Genomic DNA, 27150 nt, shown 5'->3' on the forward strand with positions numbered 1-27150 from the left:
CTGGCTCTGTTGCCCAGGCTAGAGTGCAGTGGTGTGATCTTGGCTCACTGCAAACTCTGCCTTCCCGGGTTCAAGTGACTGCTGCCTCAGCCTCCCCAACAGCTGGGATTAGAGGCTTGTACCACCACACCTGGCTAATTTTTGCATTTTTAGTAAAGACAGGTTTTGCCATGTTGGCCAGGCTCGTTTCGAACTCTTGACCTCGAGTGATCCGCCTGCTTCAGCCTCCCAAAGTGCTGGGATTACAGGCATGAGCCACTGTGCCCAGGTTATTGCAGTTTCATATCTCAGTTCAGATGTTCAATATAAGAATATCTGGAGTAAACTTTTTTAAGACTTTATAAAGGTAGTAACTCAAGTATAACTGTATACACACACTACAAATAAGATAAATTAACATTTTGATATTAACTTCTAGTCCATTCACATTACAGAAGCAATACAACTCTTAGCCAAGCGAGCCTGGGAAAGAATCCTCTTGAAGGATTCTCTTGTTGATTTCTCATCTTTGGTTATAACTATGGCTCTTCCTGCCCTTCTTTGTTTGTTCTGTTCTTGTCCCATGAAACTGTGGGCTGGACTGGTCATTTCCTCTATCAGTTCATTTAATATACTCTTTCTCAAAACATTTAGGTGTTTATCATGACTTAATTTCAGGCTTTGCTATTAGCAGCTTACAATATGCCAAGTATTGTTTTAAAATGTTTGATGAGTAACATCTTAATTATTCTCACGCTATCCCTATAAGTCAGATAAAGATGACTTTTAATCATGTCAGGAAACTGCGGCATGGAGCAGATTTAAAACATTCCTGGCCGGGCACGGTGGCTCACGCCTGTAATCCCAGCACTTTGGGAGGCCGAGGCGGGCGGATCACGAGGTCAGGCGATCGAGACCATCCTGGCTAACACGGTGAAACCCCGTCTCTACTAAAAATACAAAAAATTAGCTGGGCGAGGTGGCGGGCGCCTGTAGTCCCAGCTACTCGAGAGGCTGAGGCAGGAGAATGGCATGAACCTGGGAGGCGGAGCTTGCAGTGAGCCGAGATTGCGCCACTGCACTCCAGCCTGGGCGACACAGCAAGACTCTGTCTCAAAAAAAAAAAAAAAATTCCCATCATCATGATTTTCAATGATGTAGCCTCTGAGACATAAATCTAAAACTGACTCTGGAGCCAACACATATAGCCACTACTCTGTACTAAATGTTGATCTACTATATTCTCTGACTAGCAATTTCTTAGTCCCTAAGGCATCTGTCTCTTCTTCACAATGTTATGCAGATATGAAATAAGGCTAAGTGAACTGATGTAGGTAAAACAGGCAGAACTGTGCCTGGCTCATGGCAGGTGTTTAGCAGTTTTAGTTCCCTTTCTTGTCCCCAGATGCCACCTGCACCGGCATCTTAAGCTCAGGGATAGATTACTCTCTTCAGTGAGCTGCAGCTGACTGCCTTTCTTTAATGTCCCTACACTATTCTGCCTTATGATATCAGTGACAAAGTAGGCGAAAAACTTCCAGATTAAGGAAAAGTGGAAAAGCCTGTGGAAGAAAATATCTTGTCAACTCTGGAGGATACTAAACCCTAGGCAAAAGCTTTCAGTTTAGGACTTTAGTATTAATTCTTAAGACTTTTTGGGTTTTAAGTAAGAGAAATGCAACTCAGCCAGTCTTATTATGCTGAGACATTTTTAAAAGGAAATAGATGTTTATTGGCTCAAAGAACTAAAATGTTGAATCCACAGGCTTAAAGGATGGTCCTAAATCTGGCGCCTTCCATCTGTTGGCTGTTTTCCTCGGGATTGAGCCATTCTTGGCCAGGCTCTCTCGCTTCCAGAGACAGAGGGCTCCCAGCGCTTGAAACTTATATCTTATCTCTGGAATCCTTCCCCCACCCCAAAAAGAGGAATTTTTTTCTTTCCAGTAGTTTCAGAACTGTTCTAGAATTGATTCTTGATGACTTTCACTAGGGAATATCCACATCCCTGAGACAACTATAATGGGCATAGTATGGGGTGCTGTGAATGGCCAGGCCTGGGCCAGGGAATTGGAGACTGTTGTCACTGCATCTCCTACTGTAAGGATGGGAGAAGGATATTTTCCTGTGGAAAAAATCAGGAAGTTGTTATTAGAAGAAGGAATAGACACCGTCACTCACAATCAGGATGTTATTATTAGTAGAAGGAATAGAATAGACACTGTCAGCCAACCAGCAGATGTTCATCACAGTCAGCCTAAACCCAGCAGGATTCCTCAAGAAACAAAGCTTAAATTGTATAATCTTGACCCTTTTGACCTCAGGGCATATAGCTCTCCGTAGAATTTTTTTACCAAATAGCAAGTTCTTACATCTTTTATGAGCATGAGTGACTTAGTTGGACTAAAGGACATGCTAATAAGAAAATTGGGATGTTTGGTCTTTCTATAAAAAAACGCTACTTCAACCTTCCCAGATGGAATACCTAAAATGTAGCTTGTGAAAGAGGCTTGAACATTTTATTCAAACTAAATTTGGGTGTTCTCAGCTTCCACTTTGTCATTTATCTAAAAGGCTTGTGTTATTAACTTGCCTATCAGATTATTATGTGATGTAGTGAATTACCCAACCCATTGTCTTACACATAGTAGATGATAAATAAATATTCACATGGATTAAGAAAATAATTGAATTTTACTATATGTATGCATTTAACTGTTGCTAATTTTTAGGATACTTAGGTGGCTGAACAGAATACAGAAGCTTAAGTTTTATGATTTTGTTTGATTCTTTTGTTAATACAGGCAACAATGTAGAAACTTGCTGGAAAAAAAATGAAATGAGCTCTCTTCAAATCAAGGACTCTTTGTAATTATCGGGCTTTGAGACTCTACTTGTCAGACCCCTAGTGACTCACAAGACTGTCCTTTTTAACTGCTGTGACAGGACATCTGTGTACCCTAAATATGAAACTGCAGGGGGAGAAGACAAAAACATTGCTGATTTTTCTTAGGAAGTATAGAAATTTAGGCTCACGTCAGACATCTGAATAAAGCAGCTATTACCTTGTGCCCAGTCATTTCTACTGCCGAATTGTGTTGCATTCAATGATATCAGATTTATGAAGGCTTATTAGAAAAATAAAGTCACAATTTGAAGAAATTGAGAGTTTTCAGTATGAGTAATGATTTTGCTTTTCTTTAGCTTTAGAGAGCAAATTTAGGATGATAGAAGCTGTATCAGTGTAGTACTCTATCAAAAGGAGCTCACAGACCTTAACCAAACTTGCCTCCCGATGAAAGAACTTAATTACAGAAGTTATAGATGAATATATTTGTCCCAGAAGTTTCTAAAATTCCTGGCGGTTTGGCCAAATTCAGTGAAATGTTTGGATCCAACTGGAGTTACGGTTGTCAGGCCAAAAGTACACAGGATACACAGGATACAGCTCTTACATACTCTCATTGAGTCTCCAGAAAGCAGTATTACAATAAATTTGTGCACAGTGCCATATTTCAGCCTCAGTGTTTTAGCCAAAAATAAGGGTCGATTGTTCTGAAGAGGGAGACTGTGGGAACAGATATTAAATGCCACCTTGGAAGCTGTTATTCTTTTCACCTTCAGCTACATAGTCCTAGGGCTATTACTTCAAATGTATGTGTACTAGGTTCCTCACTGCTAGAAATTAGGATTTTTTTTCATGTTTATAATTTCATTAAAAGACTTATCTTGAATAGTACGTACTTGTTGAAACCTGTTTACCACTAAAGTGCTTCAGAATTGATCCTTTAAAGAGTAGTACTATTGTGCAAACACTGAGCACTTTAGTGTAATAAAGTTGACAAAGATGGTTTTATTGTTTCGAATGGATCAATCACTGCTATATTACTAAAAGAAAAAAGATTTCATATTTTTGAAAACACAAGGAGGCTATTGTTTATTACTGCTATCAGTGTAAAACTTCATGTTACTTTCACACATAATCATGTAGTGTTTTGTTGAATAACTGCTACTTTAAGATAAATTGTTATCATAGGTCTCCAAGACAGGGAAAATATGGCCTGAAGCCATAGGACCCGATAGTACCTAGCAGCCAGATGCAAAAGGGGCACTTAGCTGCAAGTCTATGGGTCTTACTTCCTTTTCATCTATCTTGTTTTTCTCCCTCCCTCCCTCCTTCCTTTCCTTCCTTCCTTAAATTTCAGTTTAAAGACCATTAGAACCCCTTTATGATTGTACCATAATGAATTAATTGTGCTTTATCAGTTATAAAATTGAAGAATAGTATTTAATTTTTATATTGCCTAATCCTCCAAAACTCTTTAATGTAAAAACTCTCTAAAGGAATGCAATTCTAACTGAGATTGGAAAATTTCAGGTTGAACCTGATATGCAAATGTTTATCATAGGCAATTTTTATGTCCAACCTATTAACTCAAAACTAGGTGGTTATGATAAAAGTAGTGACTATTTCAAACATACAGTAAGCATAGATGTATATTCATTAAGTTTTTTTATAAATACATATATAAATAAATTGTTAAAGAATCAAGAAATCAAGTGTTTCAGGGTTATCTATTGCCATTGTTTCCTATGCATTGAAGCCCTCACCATAGCCATTACGATAAAACGTTCCCTAAGTACATAAAGGCTCTGATCGTTAAGATTTTTATTGCCAGCCACACATACAGAGCTGCAAATTGCCTTGTTTCAGATTTATTATGTATTACTCCAGAAATTCTATAAAGATCAAAAGAACTGATTACAATGTTGACCTTTGCATTAACTCATCTGAATTTAAATTCAAGTGTTTGATTTGGGAAAATAAGTCCATTTATCATAGGTCTGCTACTGAGGGGATTGTGCAGCACTGATTGGAAGTGCTGAGACCAAATTTATTTATTGAGCGTGGGCTTGAAAATTGTTTGTAGGACAAGAGGAACAAAAGTTTGACCTGCCATTGTACAGTACCAGGGGAACAATGTGGACATTGCCTTTTTCAAATTTCAAGTAGTCATTCTGTTTCAATCTTGTTTTTAAAATCTCCAGATAGTAAATTGAGCAAATACATACTGGTTTAATCATATAAACTCTTCCTTGATTTGAAATTAATGATCCTTCTTTTACTGAGAGAATAACCATTTTTTTCAACATGGTATTTACATTTTGGAACAGTATGAGATGCTTCCCATTCTGAAATTAGCCTTAATATATTAGAATTGAGCTCATACTTGTCAATGTTTTATTTTTTTTTATCTGATGTACTAAGGAAAAAATTGTAGTACTGTTTTCCTATATGGAATTATGGATTTAATTAACTTTCACCTATGGAACTATTTAATAATCAACACACAGAATTCTACTAAACTCATATGCCATACCCACACCCACACCCCAAATGGCAAATCTTGTCTGCATTGATACACCTTTTCATCTACTTTTAGATAAGCAGAGGATATAAGAAAGTGATTTGATAAAGGGGGCAGTGATTGGAGTCAGCACAAGGCATCAGCATGAATCTATCCCTAAATGCCCGTGCTGTTTGACAGTATAGCATTCATAACAGTGTGAAAAATTAGGACCCAACACTGTTAAGTGTGACGATGATGGACATAACTTGGCCCATAGTAACCCAAAGAACCTATTGGTATATATATTAAAAAAAGCATACATTGTGGATTAGGATTTATGCCCATCTTACCATTAAGGTTCAGCTCTTCTGCTCTTCATGGTGATTAACCTTCCAACCCAAGCCACAGTCAGAATGGAGAGGCCAGGGTGTTACCCATTTGCTAAGTTTCAATGGGCAGACTGGAAACGATTATAGTAGACCCTTGATATTTGCAAGAGATTTGTCCTGAGACCTTCATGTATCTGCAAATGGGAAAATGTAATTACATATTATTTTCCCCATAAAATCTGGTGAAGTATAACTAAAAACCATTTTGACCCTTCAGACTATTAAGGATTCTATAAACACAAGATTAAATTATTTATAAAGCTATTAAAGAAAATTCTGCCAATAAAATAAACTCCATAGCACATAACATCATTTTAGTAACATTAACCCCAAATTTACAGAATCTGCACATCTTAAACAAGATTGATGTAATGACATTTAGGTGTACAAAGGTGTATTGAAATGTGAATGCTCAGCTAACTTGTCATGAACCTGCTTCATGTATGTGAGTCACATCATTAGAACTGCCACAAAAGCATGAACGAATGTATCATGCCTTTTGGATCTCTTGAATATTTCTCTTGTAAAATTTCTTGAGTTCAAACTTAATTTTTTTAAAAACATGTAGATTTTTTAGTTGACACCTACAGGAATCTAAGTTAGAATCCATTGGTTTTTTGATGGAAAGGTAGGGCTGAGAGAATAGTTTTGTACTTGTTTCATCTTTATACAGTCTAAAAATAAAGGATCCTGGTAAGGAGGAGGTAAAGTCTGTGTAATTAAAAACCTAGTGTTTATTACTGAAAGAAATAAATATGTATAGTAGTTAGATATTATAATCTGCTTATTGTCTTTAAAGAATTTTTGTAATTTTTGATATTAAAAAAATGAATTACAGTGAGAAAATCTTTTTTTTATTTGAAACTGATTTTCTTTTTTTTTGTTTTTTTTATTTTTATTATTATACTTTAGGTTTTAGGGCACATGTGCACAATGTGCAGGTTTGTTACATATGTATCCATGTGCCCTGTTGATTTCCTGCACCCATTAACTCGTCATCTAGCATTAGGTATATCTCCTAATGCTGTCCCTCCCCCCTCCCCCAATCCCACAACAGTCCCCGGAGTGTGATGTTCCCCTTCCTGTGTCCATGAGTTCTCATTGTTCAATTCCCACCTATGAGTGAGAACACGCGGTGTTTGGTTTTTTGTCCTTGGGATAGTTTACTGAGAATGATGGTTTCCAGTTTCATCCATGTCCCTACAAAGGACATGAACTCATCATTTTTTATGGCTGCATAGTATTCCATGGTGTATATGTGCCACATTTTCTTAATCCAGTCTATCGTTGTTGGACATTTGGGTTGGTTCCAAGTCTTTGCTATTGTGAATAGTGCCGCAATAAACATACGTGTGCATGTGTCTTTATAGCAGCATGATTTATAGTCCTTTGGGTATATACCCAGTAATGGGATGGCTGGGTCAAATGGTATTTCTAGTTCTAGATCCCTGAGGAATCGCCACACTGACTTCCACAATGGTTGAACTAGTTTACAGTCCCACCAACAGTGTAAAAGTGTTCCTATTTCTCCACATCCTACAGTGAGAAAATCTTGAATGATGTTATTGTCAATTTGAAATTCTTGGAATTATCCAGATGATTGAATTAGTGGGAAAAGTTGTATTTGTCAAATTAGTCTAAGCATTTCATTTTTTCCTTATTTAGTCTAAATGAACATTTAGGCCCTCAATGGTTTGATTGTACTTTGATGAATTTGACTCTTTTGTTTCACCACTTTTAGCATATAAGACCAAAGTGGTTTCATTTGTTGCAGTAATGATTCTTTCACCTCATATTTTAATATTTTGAGTAGCATCAGGACAGTGATAGTAGTGAGAGGATAGTTAGGAGAGACAGGGTTTTAGAAAGAGAATACCTGTTGTCAGTGCAAAGCACTTATAATCTTTATAATATATAATTATAACCTTTATATATTATAAAGCCTTATAATCTTTTCCCATCTCATACCTCTTAAGATAATTAATTTCAATGTAGCAAACATATATTGAACACCTACTATGTGCCACACACTGTCTTAAGTAGCCCAGATACAAAGTTTATTAATTGAAACAGACCCTATTGTCAAGGGATTTGCTACCTAGCAGGGTAGATATGTGCTTAATATAATATGGTAAAAAGTGTGTTATTAATGGAATGAACAAAAAGCTGAGGAAATTCAGAGAGATGGAATAAGCCGAAAACGACTCCTTTTCTTTGATTTCTAATCTGTATGAAAATGATCTAAGAACTCAATGTAGAATCACCGAATGTTTTTGATGCAAAGGATTTTAGAGAAAATACTGAATTTTTTTAACAGATTCAAAAATCTAGGTCCAGTGACTTAAGGTGACTTATCAAAGCTCATACGTCTGTTTGTTTGGCTAGTTTGTTTGTTTGTTTTGTTTTGTTTGAGATGGAGTCTCGCTCTGCCACCCAGGCTGGAGTGCAATGGCACAATCTCAGCTCACTGCACCCTCCGCCAGTTCAAGCAATTCTCCTGCCTCAGCCTCCCGAGTAGCTGGGATTACAGGTGTGCGCCACCACGCCCGGCTAATTTTTGTATTTTTTTAGTAGAGACGGGTTTTCACCATGTTGGTCAGGCTGGTCTCAAACTCCTGATCTCATGATCCGTCCTCCTCAGCCTCCCAAAAAGTGTTGGGATTACAGGCGTGAGCCACCGTGCCCAGCCATACATCCCGTTTTTTTTAAGGATATAGTTATTGATTACAGATTTAGTGTACTTGTAGAGGTTACCATCTAGGTAAAACCTTCCTAATCACTAGAAAGCAAGCAATTAAGTTCAAAATTATATTCACCTTAATTGTGCTGGGATTTCCAAAAAATTAGAAATAGGCTAATAGAAATGGAGAATACACTATAGAAGAAATCAGCAAATTATTTGAATAAATGGAGAGTATCAGTTTGAATGAAAGAAAAAGCAAATAAGAAGCAAAAGAATGGCAGTTTCTGGCACAAAAGTCTTGATAAAATATTCAGTGCATGTATGCCTCTTGTTTGCCAGAGTGTTGTACTTATAATTTTTTCTATGTATTTTCTCTTTTTAATCCTTACAGAAAATCTGTGAAATCAGAATTAAATCAATTTATGGCTGAGATTATTGAGGCACAGGATGAGTTAATTAACATAGCTAGGTTGCATAGTAAAAGAGATTGCTTCATCTGACTACAAAGCAGCAACAGGTGTCAGCCACCATGCCCGGCTGTAAGAATCTTTTTAGTAGATCTTATTTTATATTCATTTAAGTATTTCTATACATAATTAAAAGAGCACAGAGTTTTCTTGCTAATTATATTTGTTATCCCCATTGCTATTTACCAAATCTGTATCTATAATCAATAAAAAGGGCTTAATGCAAACCTGTGCACCTAGGATTCTGTTATATATGATTCAGAACAAAGTATCTGGCATGACTTTCATGGAGATACCAATGTAAATATCAAGAGAAAACATAAGTACTTAAGTCAACAAGTGAGTATTGTTTTATTTCATATTTGCCATGTGCCAGACACTGAGCAATGTATGGGAGAAACAAAGTTGATTAAGAGACAGTTCCTAGTCTCTAGATGCTGCTAGTCTGAGAACCACACTTGGACAACCATGGCATGTGGCAGTGCTCCTCGAAGTGTGATCCGGAAACCACTGGGGGTCCCTGAGACTCTTTCAGTGGGTCCCAAGGGCAAAACTGTTTTCATAATACTAAGATATTATTTGTCTTTTTCACCTTTATTTTTTCACAACTGTGCAGTGGTATCTTCTAGTCTCCAGGAAGTGTGTGCTTGTAGATTCTTGAATTTAAAAACACAGTTTTAATATCTCATACACTCAATATCAATAGATAAAATCCACATAAACAAAAGCTCTTTTTAGTCCTCCATCATTTTTAAGAGTATAAAGTTTGAGAATTGCTGTTACAAAGAAAAGAGCAGGCTGGGTGTGGTGGCTTATGCCTGTAATTCCAACACTGTGGGAGGCTGAGGTGGGCAGATCACTTGAGCTCAGGAGTTCAAGACCAGCCTGGGCAACATGACAAAACCCCATCTCCCCATCTCTTAAAAAAAAAAAATTAGCCAGGTGGGCATGGTGGTATGCGCCGTAGTCCCAGCTACTCCGGAGGCTGAGGTGGGAGGATCACTTGAACCTGGGAGGTCAAGGCTGCAGTGAGCTATGATGGCACCACTGCACTCCAGCCTGGGTGCCAGAGTGAGACCCTATCTCAAAAATAACAAAAGATAAAGAAAGAGCACAACTTTTTACAGTTAAGGCCAGTGGGACCCTGTTCTGTTCCCTGACCTCACATTGTACCCATCTTCCCTTCCCCACACAGACTTCCATCCTACTCCTTGAACATGTAAACTCTTCCTTGCTACTTCCTTTGTCTAGGAATGTTTCATTCCTCCTGCCCTTTGCTTGGCTACTCCATCTTATCCTTCAGGGGTCAGGTCAGCAGGGGTTCCTCTTCCCTACCACCTTCTCCTTATTTATTTCATTTCATTTTCTGAAATCTGTAGTGTTCTTGTCTGTTTGTTTTATTCATTGTGGCTCTCTAGAGTAAAATGTCAGTCCCATAAATTCAGGGGCCTTTTCAGTCTTGTTCACCAATACATCTCCTCTTCCTTGCTCAGGATACATAGTCAGGGCTCAATATGTTTTTTGTTGAGTCAATGAACCAGACATTTCTGGACCAAAATAGTGGCTGTGCTACTTGTCAGGTAGGTGGTCTTAGGTAAGTTGTTTTAATCTCTCCAAGCCTCATTTGTAAGATTGAGGTAATAATTAGAATCTTGCAGAGTTGTGAGCATTAGAAATGTTTAATATGCAGCTTCTGAGAGTTTCTGCCACCTAGGAAGTGCTCAATCATCGTTTGTTGAAATCGATAATAATGGATACTATTTACTGAATACATACTGGGTTAATCACAGAGGACAAAAGAATAAAACAGTACCCCTGCACTTGGAGTTGCTCACAGCCCAGTGGAGTGGCCACTTGGGATTCTGTTTGTGTACCAGTCCAGTGGAGTTGGGTTGCAGTGACATTATGTCCATGTTTCACAGACTGACTATGATAGACAGTATCCTGTTGTTTCAGATTCCATGGTGTGGTTTAATGTCCACAGAACTCATAGTTAATACTGTGAAACAATTCAAGAAATAATTGTTTTCCAGTTTCTTAATTATATTGATGCATACATGCTCCTCTTGCTTTGTAGGTAGCTTCTAGAATGGTTTGTAAGCACATGTGATATATCCTGCCATGTTCTCAGAGTGTATGCTAGTGCTTGACAGCATCCTTTCTGTCAACGCATTTCTTAACAGTGTGCTACCCAGAAAGATAATTCAGCAATTTGTTTTTCTTTTTTCTTGCATTCTTTTTTCCTCTGTTTTCATCAACTTGTCAAAAATGTTTTAGGTGTTCATTAATGATAGTAATGAGCATCTCTTTCATTTTCTATATTTAAAAATTATGAACCACTCTTTATGCAAAGCACTGAGTAAATTATATGCCTGTAGTCAGTTGAGTCTCTTTGTACTGTCTTTTTTTGTGTGTGTGTACTATTTCATGAGATTGGTATTAGAATGGTTTTAATTATGCAGATGGCAACGTGGCTTCAAAAACACCGTATCCAGATTGTTGAAAGACTATAGTATTTAACCTGTTTGTGAATTACTTGAGGTATAGTCTGAATTTTTATGACTATTGTAAAATGCTAATCAGCTCTCATGAAAAATATTTCTGCTTTTGACTAATTCAGCACATGGTTCATTGTAGGCAAATGCACCACAACCTGGTGGCAATACAATAGTAAATAAGACATAGCCTCTGCTTTTGAGAAACATATTATTATAGAGAAGACAAACATATGTGTAATTCTAACATGAGGCAGGCAGTCTGTTAAGTGATGTAAGAAAGATACAGAGACATATAGGAATTAAAATTGGATAAAGAAATTACTTCTGTTGTGTGTGGTCAGAGAAGCCTTCAAGGTTCTGCATCGTTATTTTGTATAAAATTAAATAAAGTGTGTGTGTGTGTGTGTGTGTGTGTGTGTGTGTGTGTAACTGGGCTTGGGAGGAGGTGCGTTCCCTTTATTTCTTCCAACAACTGAATACCATGTATTCAACTGGTCTGCCTGTTCAAGTTTTCAGGCCCTTAGAATTGGCCAAGAAAAGCAAATCAGCTGTAAAACATTCAATTTAGAGATGATTATTATAGCTAAAATACTTCTGTATTTTATTTTAACTGATGACCTTTACACTAATTGAAAAGCATCAGAATTATCAGCCTATACAGTCACTAATAATGTCTTTGTGGAAATTATTGAATTAAGTTTTATAATTTAGACTAAGTACCACAGGCTTTAAGTAACTATTTTTAAACATTGAGTGTTTTGTAAACTAAATATGTATCTGCACTTCTGATACAATCACGAGAAAAAAATTATTCATTTGATTTTTATTTTCAGTTAATTCACTGAAAGAAGTGGTGGTGGCCCCAATAAATAAACATCTTTGATGGCATGATTTTTCTGTGTACACAGCCTCGTTGCTCCCAGTCCCACCAACCCTACAAAACTCCTTATTCTTGCTAGCATCTACTGTAACATTTATTGTCATCTTATTATTGAGATTGTACTTTGCATTAGACTGTGAAACAATTAATACAAATAATAATAGCTAATATACACTGATCTATATGCTTTACAAATGATCTCATTTAATTTTTGTAATGAAGCAATAAAATAGGTAATATTATCCACCCCCATTTTGTAGATGAGGAAATTGAGACAGTCATAAGACTGAAACATGGAGAAGTTAGTATTTGGACCCAGGCAGTCTGGCTCCATAGCCCAGTTTTCATCTCTATGCTCTTCCGTTCTTAAGAACTACTCTATACTAGAGGGGAAAAAAAATGATGAAATCCACAAATTTCAGTTTATTTCGTTAAACTTGGTGGATAGCATATTTCATTGTGATCACTGCATTGGATAACAAGAGTTACTGCTAGGACTCCATATTACTTTGTTTTCTAGACTTACCACAAAGGTTATGTCTTTGTCACTGTTGATTTTGTAACCTGTAGATTGAAAAGCATGACATACATTACATCGTATTTTTTTACTACGAAACAGTGAAAAAGCTTAAACTAGTATTTAGTACTTTACTACTTGTGGATACATTGGAAGATTTTTATCTATTCTAATTGGTAAAGATAATTCCTCTATTTATGAGTATGTTCTAAAGAGTTGATGTCAGTTTGTAAGTGTGGTGAGCAAAAAGTTAACTCTTGGGTGAGAGAAAATATACCTTCTTTATTTACTACATTTGTTATTTCTCATGAGCTTCTGCCTGTTAGTGCCGGGTGTGGGGAAAGTGGGGAAAGTACATTGGTGGAGGAACAGGAATCTGGGAATCATCTTAGTCTGTTTTGTGTTGCTATAACAAAATACCCAAGACTGAATAATTTATAAAGAAAAGAGGTTTATTTAGCTCACAGTTGTGCATGCTGAGAATTTCAAGGGTACAGCACTGTCTTCTGGTAAGGGCTCTTATTCTGCATCATAACATGGAGGAGAAGGTCAAAGGGGAAACAGACATGTGTGAGGAGAAAAACCTGAGTGATGTCCTGGCTTTATAACAACCCACTCTGGAGGGAACTAATCCATTTCTACAAGAATTAATCCAGTCTTCCAGCAGGAGAACTCACTACCATGCAGAGGGAACCAAATCATTCTCGAGGGATCCCATGACCCAAACACCTCCAACTAGGCCCCACCTCCCAATACCATCATGCCAGGGACCAAATTTCAACATAAGTTTTGGTGGGGACAAACAAACCCTATCCAAACCATAGCAGGAAGTGAAACAGATTTTCCAGTTACAGTTATCTCTGTATAAACTATTTCTTTGGGTAACTCAGCCCCTTTTTAACAAATGCTTGTTCTTGCAGTTCTCCTCTCTCTCCATCTGATTCTCTCCATGGTGGCACTACAGAGCTTATGTGTCCTGTGGGGGATTATGGGAGAATCTATTACCTCAGATCCATGCATCATCTCTCTGTCCAATCACTATTCTTTGCCTTGCTGATCTCTAGCTGGTCTGGACTGAACACTGGCACCACATTCACTTCTGTGAGTCTGGTTCCATTTGGCCTTTGGGGGTATTATTCTGGTGCTCATTACTGAAGCCCACAGATTCCAGCCATTTGCCTCGGATCTTCAAGTCCCTTTGCTTTCTTGAATCCCAAGACAGTCCTCACACACTGGTCCCCTCATGAGAGTACAGAAACTCCTGGATCACCTGTCTCACACACTCAGACCTTGGGGAATCAACAGCATTCTCTCAGGCTATCTGTCTGGCCTCCTCCTTCCACAAATGCAGCATCTTTACCTCTGTGCCCTGTTGGGCAAGGTGCCAGTTCAAATGTGGCATCTCTTCTAGACATGTTACCTCCCCGACTGTACCTCAGGAAACAGACATCCCTGAGTCCCCCAATGCTTCTCTGACCTTCCACCTTACTTTATGCAAGAGGTGTGGAGATCATTAGAATGTTGGTTTCTGACTTACTCCTCCTACTTCAGCCTTAGTTCTCCTTTTCATTCACCAAGGAGCAAGAAAGGGCAGGATGCCTCAGGTCCTGGTCATCACAGGCAGAAGGATTTGCCTCATCCTGCTGTGTGTAGAAGAAACTATGTATCTTCAGGCTCTTGATATAGGATCCAGAAAGCAATGAAGCAGTAAAGGCAAAAATATGGAAATTTAATACATGGAAACATTATCTTGTTTGTGACTTTGTAGTTATTTTTACTTGGCTACTCTTAACAGAGTCTGATGATGTCAATTAGTCACGAAAATCTAGCTTAATTTTTAAAGACTTGAACACAGATTATTTTACGGGATGAACAATATTCTTAGATTTCTGAACCTTTGTTACCTATCCAACCATTATTTTCTATGAACTTCTAGTCAGGTTTATTTCCTCATTTCCAATATATATACCCTTTTGATTCATAACTTGTTTATGCATACAGTCACCCATCCTTCCATTGGCTTAGATCCTAGCCAGCTCTAACCCTCAGCATAAGTCTCATCTCCTCCAAAACCCACATTTGCTAATTTGGGCTTTAATGATTTTTTTTTAACTTCTGTTGCAGTTATAACTAAATGAACACAGTTTAGTGGTTGTTTAATCTTTATATAGTTTTATGTTTTAAGTCTGCAGCATATTAGCTAGTAGGGTTGATATTGTGCAATTCATTAGAATCTTCCATATAGTACCTGAGTGCTGGACATATGAAGTAGTTGTTCACTATCTCCTCTCTTATTTGTGAATTCCTGGTCCACCAAATGACATGTTGTTTTCTAGGACTAAACGTAGAATTTAATAGATATAATTGGCTTCATTATTATTAATTAGGGATTGAGCTTGGTGTGCATAATAAAGTATCCAAATAATGGTGGCTCGAACAAGAGAGGGTTTTGTTTTGTTTTGTTTTGTTTACCTCCTGACATAGAAAGGCACTTAGTGGCTTGGTTACCCGGATAAAAGATGCCATGGTGGAAACCTTTGATTCTTTTGGTCTTTAACTCCTAGTCAAAAAAAATAAATAAATAAAAAATGGATGTTATTGGCCATATCCCAGGCACCATGAAGTACAAAGAAGGGCACAAGGCACATGCCAGCTGAGTCAGTCACTTAAAGAACTTTCCTTAGAAGCTTCACCTGGTGACTACGCATACCTCTTATTGTCCAGAACTCACCTCACGGGAAGTGAGTTATCTCTGGCTGCCTGACTGACTTTATAAACCAGTGCTTTCCAACGTTTTTGACACCAGAGGCTGGTTTCCTGGAAGACAATTTTTCCGCAGACCGGGGGTAGGGGGGATGGTTTGGGGATGATTCAAGCACATTACATTTATCATGCACTGTATTTCTATTATTAATACATTGTAATACATAAAGAAATAATTATATCATTATTACATTGTAATACATAATGAAATAATTCTACAACTCACCATAATGTAGAGTTAATGGGAGCACTCAGCTTGTCTTCCTGAAACTAAACAGTCCCATCTGGGGCTGATGGAACACAGTGACAGATCATCAGGCATTAGATTCTCATAAGGAACACACAACCTTGATCCCTTGCAGGCACAATTCACAATTGGGATCACACTCGTATGAGAATTAAATGCCACCACTGATCTGACAGGAAGCAGAGCTCAGGTGGTAATGTGAGCAGTGAGGAGCAGCTGGAAATACAGATGAAGCTTTGCTTGCTCGTCTGCCGCTCACCTCCTGCTGTGTGTGGTTGGGGTCCCCTGCTATAAACAACCAGATTTGGGATAGACATTTACTTCTTTCAAGGTAAAGCTAATAAGTATTTCAAAAATATGAGAGTCTGACTGTGATTATTTACTTAGAATAGATATTGGCCAAAAAATGTTAAAAGTTTTAGGTTATTTGGGATTTTTGTTGTCATTTATTGAGTATGTAATATGCTGATTATGCTTACACTGCTATTTGTTAACTAATATTTGACCTCTTTTTAATTAACTCATTCACTCATTTATTCATACCACAAAGAATAGTTTGCAGTATGTTGTACATTTGTACTTTTTCCCTCCCCCATCAAATCATGATTACATACTTTTTTTTTAGCTATGGATATTTTTAGTGCAATTAACAGTATAATAAGGTCTTGAACTGCATCACATAAGATTGAATGATTGAATGGTTGCCTGCATGTTTGCTTTAGGAAAACAGCCTGTACAGAACAATATTTTAAGTGTTTTATTTGCTAAATTTAAACCATATTAAGTTGTCAGTTTAAAAGTGTTGAGACTGTCAGCATTTTTCTTATAAATTACTATTTGTCCTTGAGATTCTTAGAAACACTCTTTTAATTATAAAAACCAGCTGTAATTTTTTCCCTTGATGTAAATTAAGGTTTTATGCAACACCACTATCAGGTTAAGAAGAAATTGACTAGTTTATAAAAACAGTTAGAAAAATAGTAGAAATATAATACCCAGTTCAAAAAGTATGCACAATGGATGATGTGACACATTGTTGAATGATGTGGAAAGAAAATAAATTTTAGCTCCAAAATGTTGATCATGTGATTTTGAGTACCAAAATAATTTAAGTAGTTTATAAGCAACACTTAAAAGTTTTCCTGGTCTGCTTATATTCTTAAATAAATTTTTAAAATGTGCATGTAGAATTTTTTTCAAAAAGCTATATTAATAATTTGTTATGTCCTCAAACATGTTTACTGAGTCTCATCATTATCTTCACTACCGTATTGCCCTCTTCTGCCACCCCCCAAAAATTAAAAAGAAGACAATTAATTTTACATGTATTGAGCTTCAATATGCATAATTCTCCCTAGGAGTGAACTATTGAGATCTCTTTTAAGTCTTATCCTTTATATAATAGGCTCTATATAACCTAAGCAACAAGGAGAAAATACTTTCTGGCTTTTATTTTCTACGTATGTGGGTTTTTTGTTGTTGTTGTTGTTTTTTTACCTTTGGTAAAATTGTGGGAAATGGGAATGAAGACTTTAAACATAAAATAGAACGTTTATTCATTGTATGAAATTCTTTAAAATAGTTGAACATTACTTTTAAAGAATGACTTAAACGTCCAGAGAGATAAAAAAGATTTTTATAAACAAATTCCTTGGCAGGAACTACATTATGTGCTATATATTTCAGGATAATAATAAGGGCTTACTGCGGGTCAGTGTGTCATATCCCAGTGGTGTCTAGTGAGATGGAAGGTTATCTTATATGTCAGCTAGATAACCCTGTGAACCATTTTGAGCAGGCAAGATAATGGGACTGAATTCCGAAATGAAGGTTGAAATATACTGGAATATTGTTACATGTGAGAACAATAACTTTTTAAAATAAATGTAGTCACCTTTTGACATCATTAGATATATTTGCTAATAATTTTTAATAGAGTGTATTTAGGTGAATAGATTGGGTAAAGGATGAAGTGAATCAAATATATGATTATATATTTAAATAGATAAATAAAAATTACCAGTTTTCCCACACATGGGAAGCTTTTATTATTAGGAAGCTGCTGAGCAAAAACTGAAATTTTTTTCTTCTCTATTATGAATACTGAATTGGCATTTCCTAATACAAGCAAGGTTTTGCCTTCTTAATTGCTATTTCATTTTGAATATAAAATTACTTCCACCCAAACATAGGAGAAATAATACAGAATTTTTAAAATTTCTTTGGATTACTATGTTTCCAAGATAGTATTTTCATAAACCATTACATAAAATATTAATCTGTTTTTTAAAATTATGAATTATTTCAGGTTTTTAAATTCAGTCTTCTTTGTGTTTGCCTCCAAAGTCAGTTTGCCAAGCCTAAATATAAACTTAATTTTGAGAAGTTGTGTGTGTGTGTATTGAACAAGTCCCCAAAACTATTTGTTTTTAAATGCAGACATGAATTACTTTGATATGAATTGAGTAAGAAAATCCACATTTAGATTATCATGCTATATAAACTAGAATTTTAAAAGATATATAGATTGCCAATATAATCCAAGTATATAGCAGTGGGATGGAATGATAAAAGTTTTTTACACCATCTTATATACATTTTGTTTATTACTTTGTCATTTATTCATAAAAGAAGATCTTTAGGCACAGTGTATTTTACGTAAACATATGTGGACATATCCTTATTTTCTTGACGCTCATAATATTGCAAGCTTCATAAATGAGGGATTTAAGAAGCCTTTGGTCAGCCAGTAGAGGCCACTCACAGCTTGTTACTAAAACTGGACGGCAAAGTGAAACTCTTTACTATCACAATTGGGCATCATTCTGAGCTGGTTAATTTTTAGTTCTTTACTTAAAAAAGATAGTATTACCATGAGGTGGTATGAAAAAAGTTGTTGCTGTATTTGTTTTTTAATTATGTAGTGATTAATCTTTTCTGTGAAAGCATTTAGATCTTTCATTAGTAGTGTATACCAGAAATGAGAATTTATGTATTTAATAATTAGAAGTATTATTATTCTAATAGACCAATAATTCTAAATTCTTAATTATCAGTGCAGACTGGCTTTAACTAGGAAAAAAATTGTTTACAATGAAGATTTAAAACAATTACATTGTTTAGTTTTACGTTAAAAACATAATTGCTAATGTAATACATACAACTATATGTGTGTGTATATATTTCTAAACAGTATAATTTTCATTCTGTCATTTCATAGAGAAATATATTTGCTGCTCTTACTTAAAAATATAGTAAGATCACTTCGAAACTAGCTGAAGTCTATGTCTTTATTCACTACTTAATGCAATGCTGGCAGCTGTAAGGTGAGCATCTTCCCTGCAACACATGTGTACGGATTCCTCTAGGAAGGCTAATCCTCAATAGAAAGGCAAGCCTTGTATTTCTCCGTGGTTTATCTTTGGCTATTTTTTTTTTTAAACAAAACCTTTCTGGTTTAAAGATGTAATCACGTATTTAGATTTATATCTGCTTTCAAAGGAAAGATAGCCTAAGTTCTCTAATTTTCCCCAAGTTCTTTCACATATTCCACATATTCTCATCACGGAGTGTTTACTCCCCTCCAGTACACTTTGTAAATGTTAGCCTTCTTTTGCTGTAATGATTAGTAGGGGAGCCGTTTGTTATTCTTGTTAGTCCTTCTATAATATGTGCTGGTAACCCTGTTTAGTGCTGCCATGCTCTGCATTGCATATACTTAAAATAGCCTGCATGCTACCCAGAAGTTACAGGCAAGGTCTAGAGTATCCTTGGCTGAAGATTTTCCTAGAGTATTCTAGATTCAGGCCATCATCTCCCGGGACAAATCCCCAAATACAGAAAACATTTGTTTTGATATATCGTCTTTTTTTTTTTTTTCTCCAGTCTCCCTGTAGGGGAAAAAGTACTGCGTGGTAAATTGGACAATTTTGGTTCAAAGTTAGCTTAATTCAGTTCCTATAGTCTAGGGCATATGCCCTCACCTCAGTGAGTGTTAATTTCTTCACTATTATTTGAGAATAATGATGTTTCTTCACTCTAGGCACATTGGTTATGAAAAGCAAGCCATAAAGTGGGTTATAAAGAACAGGAGTGGCTGGACACTGTAGCTCATGCCTGTAATCCCAGTACTTGGGGAGGCTGAGGTGGGAAGATTACTTGAGGCTGGAAGTTCAAGACCAGTGCACGCAACATAGCAGGACCCCAGCTCTATACAAAATTTTAAAAAGTAACTGGGCATGGTGGTACACACCTGTAGTCTTAGCTGCTCCAGCAGCTAAGGCAGGGGAATTGCTTGAGCCCAAGGAGTCTGAGGGTGCAGTGAGCTGTCATTAAGCTATGAGTTATGAGTACTCACGCTTGGGCAACAGAACGAGACCTTGTCTCAAATAAGTAAATACACGTAAATAAATTTAAACAAATAAAAATAAGGATATTATTATTAATGACAATAGAAATATTTCTAATTATATTAATTTTTGATACATCTTTTGTGATCATTATTACACATTCTTTGTCAGTTTGTTCATGCTTAAGCCCTTCCAAGAAAGATTTAAAATTGCATTGTAAAAACATAACAAACAATATAGAATTTTTATTTTAACCTTGACTAACAGGTAAAAATAATCAGTTTCACCCACTGTACTATAATTTAGATAACATGAAGGCTGTGACTAGTCGATACTATATAGGTCCTAGTTCAAAGTCTTTTCCTAAAAGTCATACAGTGTGAGCTCTGCTAATAAGAGCAAGATTGTTTGTCAATATTGGTATTTTTAAAGATATGAATGATAGGAACCTGATAGGCCTTTTTGTACCATTATTAGATTTTATAAAATTCCAAACTTCGAGGCATTTTCTCCATTGGAAAACCGAGTTATATTCCATAACCTTCGTAATTTTCTACAGTTTTGAACTCTCCAGTAATTCAGTTGTCCTCAGGAATGGATCATCTTCCTTCCTGAATATTCTTTCTAGGAGGACATTATCTGAAACTAAAACATCTGGTAGGTAAGGATTTGTAGTGACTTCTCCCTAGCATTAGACATATTACCAGGAATACATTAGATGTTCTAGTTTTTATGGCATATATTTCATATGTACCAATTTTTTCATTTCTTGTAGCCAGTGATGGGGATTTTTCCTGGCCTGCCATATAAACACATTTTTACTTTAATAGAAATCTAGACAGATAAAGGTGAAACGTGAATTATTACTTGAATTATATTTACTAATATTTTTCATGTTTAAAAAACAACAATCAAAAAAACCCTTGGAATTAGAGGAGTTCCATAACTTGACTTTATCAAGACATCAAAAACATTAGTTCAGTAAAACAGTATAACTAAATCACCCAACTGAAAGGGAACACATATCACTTATTATATAATAAGGTTAAGCATAATTTTATATGTACATTAGGTTACTGGTTGAATTGTACCAAGTAAGCAGTACTGGATTTAGAATAAGAAGCTCTCGGTGGCTGCATAAGGTGCTAGATCACATTGGCAAGTAGGTAAGGATCAGCTTAGGGAAAGCCTTGCATGCATATCTCATTAATTTTCATTTTACTTTCAGTGTAGAGCCATAGTTGGCTGTGGAATGAGAAAGTTGACATGTGAAAAGCGGCAATTTAGAAAGTTGAATTTGGCACGTTGGTAAGATGGATTGGAGCAGGGGGAGATAATGCATGCAACTCCCTTCTTAGAGGTGATTTTTTATTCCTCTTTATTCCTCTTAAATCAGATAACTACTTTGTTTCCTTTTAATCTTATAAGTGATATCCAATTTATGCTCCTTGAATTATCACTTTTTGTATTTGCTTTAAAAGCAATTCTAAAGTAATTTTTACATTTTTGTATGTTGCTTTAAAAGTAATTTTAATGTTATTTTCGTGAATATGTTTCTCATCCCCAAACAGATTGTGCTTTTTGTGATTTGTGACCGTTCTGTAATATTATAAGAATAGATGACACAATGAAATATTTTATTCATTCCTCCAACTATCTTGTAACAGAACTTTTAAAACTCCAGTATAAAACAAAGTTGCACTCATTTGAAATGCTTTTGAAGAATCTTCCTTTATTCTTCTGTATGGGGATAAAAGTTAAACATTCAACACATTTATTTTAATGTCTATTAATTAAAATGAATTATTGTAAAACATTTAGAATATTACCTTACTTAAAAGTCTTGTTTCTTTCTCCAAAGAAGTTGAGTCAAATTAATAATTGCCGTAAGAGAAACTAGAAACCTCTGGGTTTTGACAAACTGGCCCGGAGGCTGAGGCAGTGCCTCCCGACAGCCTGGAGGCCAGACAGATTTGATTGACCAGTCCTCACAAAATGGAAAGGCCTTCTTTTGAATGGCAGCTTGCCAACATAAGTGTTTGTCAGTGTGGGCACTGAAGCAGAGTAGCATTTGGAAGGCAAATAAAATATAGTTGAAAAGCAGAGCAAAGTTTAAGGGGACTGGCTATACTAGAGGGAGAGAAGAAAGGATGATAGTTTCTTGTTCTTACGTGTGGACGTGAAACTTCATTAATTTACAGAAGGAATCTTAATCATTGAGAATATAAGTAAGATATCATCCATATTGAATGGCCTCTGTATTAATCTTACAAGACTCTTGTGTCTCAGATAAGTTTACCTGATTTGGAGAGTTATTTGTTCAGTTATGTAATTGTGGAAGAATAGTATGGCATGCATTGGGTGTGATAATGACACAATTAAATGAAAATGAGATATAAAACCGACTTTTTATCTTTTAAGCAAAATCATAAAATTGGTGTCAATACATCAGGGACAAAAAGAATAAGAAATTGCTTTTAATATGTCTAATAACTTTGAGAGAATGGAAATTTTGTCATTGATAATTTATCATTTAGCAAAATTTCCAATATATTGGTACATATTGACCTCCTGAATCGATAGTGGTACTTGTACAACTGTTGTTAAATTTTCATCGCTTGCTACTACATTCTTATTTCCTGAGATTGATAATATTTAAACAACAGCAAAATCTAAGACCCATGTGATCTTTTAGAATTAGGACACAAAAGTTATGTTATCTAGAAACCATCAATTCCTTTCTAACTTTCAGTTTACTTCTTAAGACTTTGTGTGATAAGCGTCTAATAAAAAGAAATATATCTGCTTTATTTCGGATTGTAGTCATTATTTATGTAGTAATATTTAACAAATGAATCATAAGAATTCAGGGTGTGTGATGTGATGTCTAAGGTTATCAACACTAAATATTGGCTAATTACATAAATGATTGTCTCCAGGGTTTTGTCAATTATAAGAATTGGATTGTGGAGACACTGTTTCTCATGAAGAACAGAATACCTGTTTCCTGTCTAATCTTACGGAATAAAATGTATTTTTCTTACTAATAAACTTTACTATGTGAATATTTTATTAGACATTTAAAGTGAAACAATTTCTTAAAATTTGTGATTTCTAATACAGTTCCGAAATCACTAGAAAGCATGTGTTTTGGAGAAGAAAACAGTCACCATACTTAATTGTATGCTAGAAATTTATACTTTGATCTGACGTTTAAAACTGCTTCTTTAATTTTTATAAAGATTATTTTCTATCTTGAATTAATGATAAGACAGAAACTTTTAGAAAGAATTCCTTAAATGTGTTCTTTAAAGTTTTATAATATTTCGAAGTAGTCTCTTAATAATCAGATTAAACATGTTTTAAAGTTTAAAATTCACTGAAACTTCAGTATAACACTGCTTTCCATAAGTTGAATTCTGTATTAAAGATATTATTCTCAAATTTTAGGTAAGTGTGTCTAGTTGCCACAGTAGCAAAATGTTCCCATTGTAAGAACATTTTACTCCTGAGGCAGACCACTGACATTGACCCTGAAGAGATCATCATATGTTGCTTTATCTCACTAAAAAAGGTAAATTTCTAAACTATGCATATTTTTGCATATCTTTAAAACAAAAATTAAGTTAAAATAACAATAAAGGATAGTCACCTCTGTTTTCTTAAAAGGATCATGTACTAGGTAAACATGTAAAATTATTTAAATATCTACACTTGAAACTGTAAATCTTTTGTGGGTTACTTGCTGCAATTGAATTGAGCTTACAGTTTTTTTATACATATATATGATTTCTGAGAAATACATAGTATGATTATTTCTGACCAGATTGAAAGCTTACATTTGTATTATGGTATAAATTAGCTATAAATTCTGTTTTATTGTATTCAGTTGCTTTGTTTTCATCAGGCAATTTATCACATGGGTGTATGTGAAATTTCTTCATTTATTAAATTTCAGATTATGTGTTTCAAACCAGAGCAAGACTTAAACATTTTTCCATAAGTATAGCTTTAGGTAAACAAGCAATTTTAGTCCTGAAAATAGCTTCTGCTTCTGTCAACATGCTGTTTATTTTCTCGCTGAGATAAAAAGTTTAGTTTTCTGATATTTGTACCAAGATAAAGTCAGTAAACAAGATTAATATAGTGTGGAAAAGGTTGTCAGCAGCCTTGGCAAAGGAAATAAGTTGCCTGTACATAGAACATACTGTAAACTGAATAAAAGTGTCAGGTCCACCATGAGATAATGTGATCATGAACCTCTAACAAAGCATGACATAGGCACAGTCGGCTTTTCTCATAGCCACAGTGTAGAAAATGGATTACTGTATTCCAGGGATACCCACTGGAATAGCATGAAAACCTCATTTTGAGATGAATGCAGGATGCAGTCCTGGAGTTGAGCCACATGTTTACCTGTGGCACTCAAACCATAGGGTTATTAATGTCATCACCTGTGCACATTTGCAGTATTTGCATTTCTTGGAATTTCTGAGTATATACTGGCATTCTTGTAACCCAAGTGATACGAGAAGAAGTAAGGTTTTGAAAATGTTAGGGTTTTTTTTAAGAGGAATTTTATTGCTGTCTCATGCTTTTCCCCCCATTCTATATAAATGGCACTTCTATAATTACAGAGGTTTTTTTTTTTTATTAAAATGGAACATAACTTAAAGCCTTTTACTGTAAATGTATGCCTTGTCAATTGTGATTGATAGATTCATTCTTGTGCAGTGCTATGCTCCCTTTGAGAACCATCTATATGATAAGAAAGTTGCGAAATTCTAAAAAAAAAAAATAGGAGTAGCTTACTTCAGATTTTAAATTTTATTTAGAAATAAGGCAGTGAAAATATTTTTCTCTTAGATGAAATTGCATTTTGTACTATGTAAATACACAGATGATTCGTATCTTTTTGGGGAAACTGTGAAAAGGGCTGCTCACCACTTCCTTGATCTAAGTTTTTGTATATATTTAAATGTATGTGTTATAATACATGTTATTTATCTTTAGGATCTAGCTACAAATACATTGGTCCTTGGAAATATCTGCTTAACACCGATCTAATTAAACTTTTTTTTTTTTTTTTTACATAATAAGTCACCAGTCTGGTTTTTTTAAAAAGGATATTTACACTATTATAAAGAGTCCTTTTTTAAAAAAACTTTTTTTATTATTATTTTGAGACAGAGTCTTGCTCTGTCACCCAGGCTGGAGTGCAGTGACAGCCTCGCAGTTTACTGCAGCCTTTGTTTGCCTCCTGGGTGCAAGCAATTCTGCTGCCTCAGCCTCCTGAGTAGCTGGGATTATAGGCATGTGCCACCACGCCTGGCTAATTTTTGCCTTTGTAGTAGAGACGGGGTTTCACCATGTCGGCCAGGCTGGTCTCAAACTCCTGACCTCAGGTGACCTCAGCCTCCCAAAGTGCTGGGATTACAGGCTTAAGCCACTGTGCCCCGCCAAGATTCTTTTAAAATAGTCATAAAAATCTAGCAGAGAGGTTGGGTGCGGTGGCTCACACCTGTAATCCCAACACTTTGGGAGGCCGAGGCGGGCAGATCACGAGGTCAGGCGATCGAGGCCATCCTGGCTAACACAGTGAAACCCCGTCTCTACTAAAAATACAAAAAAATTAGCCGGGCGTGGTCGCGGGTGCCTGTAGTCCCAGCTACTGGGGAGGCTGAGGCAGGAGAATGGCGTGAACCCGGGAGGCAGAGGTTGCAGTGAGCCTAGATCGCGCTGCTGCACTCCAGCCTGGGGGACAGAAAGAGACTCCGTCTCAAAAAAAAAAAAAAAAAAAAAATCTAGAAGAGGAAATACACTAGACCAAAACAAGTAAAGTATTCTTACCAGGAATTAAATTATACTTTTGATCCACGCAATGTTGTCTGAGATTTGAAAATCTTGTATTCTCCATTTTAGAGTGATGTCTTCAAATTGATATATCACTATTATCCCTGGTCATTTTATAAACAAATCTGAAATTTATTTTTTCTTTTTAAATCTCCCTGTAGGTACCCATTCCTGGCCCAGTGGGTAACAAGAGAATGGTTCATTTTTCCCCAGATTCTCATCACCATGAGTGAGTACTCAATGTATTTATATAACCTTATTAGAGTATTCTACTTAGCTCTTTTGGGAAATTATTAGCTACTACTAGTAAAGCTGATTGAATTTGTACTTTTTAAAAAGAGTTAAGTATAATTTACCATTGGTAATAATGTAAGTACGATTTAAAAGAAAACCATGACAAAATTTCAATGGGGATTTTTAAATATAGTTATTCTGTTATTTGTGATAGTATTTGAAATTCATGCATTATTGAAATTTATGTATTATCTTAAAAAATTTTAATTTTCATTACATTGAGTAGCATCAAGCTTTCCTACTCCTCCATCCTTATTCTCTATCCCAACCCTTCTAAAGTACTAAAATGAAGAGTAATAAGCCAGGCATGGTGGCTAATGCCCATAATCCCAGCACTTTGGGAGGCCAGGGTGGGCAGATCACCTGAGGTCAGGAGTTTGAGACCAGACTGGCCAACATAGCGAAACCCATCTCTACTAAAAATACAAAAATTATCCAGGCATGGTGACACATGCCTATAATCCCAGCTACTCAGGAGGCTGAGGCAGGAGAATCACTTAAACCCAGGAGGCGGAGGTTGCAGTGAGCTGAGATCATGCCACTGCACTCCAGCCTGGGCAGTAGAGCGAGACTCCATCACAGAAGGAAAAAAAAAAAGGAGTACAAGACTGTTTTTTTGGGGGGAGGGAGAGGGGGCCAGGCATGGTGGCTCACAGCTGTAATCCCGGCACTTCGGGAGGCCAAGGCGGGCAGATCATCTGAGGTCAGGAGTTCGAGACCAGCCTGGCCAACATATCGTGAAACCTGGTTTCTACTAAAAATACAAAAATTAGCTGGTCGTGGTGGTGCATGCCTGTAGTCCCAGCTACTTGGGAAGCTGAGACAGGAGACTCACTAGAACCTGGGAGGCGGAGGTTGCAGTGAGCTGAGATCGCTCCACTGC

The 27150-nt window shown here is 36.1% G+C and overlaps 1 protein-coding gene across 1 annotated transcript in view; it reads left to right on the forward strand.

Annotated features, from left to right (window-relative positions):
* GPATCH2 (G-patch domain containing 2) overlaps positions 1-27150 on the forward strand; it is a 190474-nt gene that overhangs the window by 86216 nt on the left and 77108 nt on the right. The window contains exon 6 of the mRNA XM_003265095.4: positions 26135-26202. Coding sequence (XP_003265143.1) covers positions 26135-26202 — 68 coding nt within the window. The remainder of the gene's footprint in view (positions 1-26134; positions 26203-27150) is intronic.

Source organism: Nomascus leucogenys, chromosome 5 (genome assembly GCF_006542625.1).
Source record: "Nomascus leucogenys isolate Asia chromosome 5, Asia_NLE_v1, whole genome shotgun sequence".
NCBI lineage: Eukaryota > Metazoa > Chordata > Mammalia > Primates > Hylobatidae > Nomascus > Nomascus leucogenys.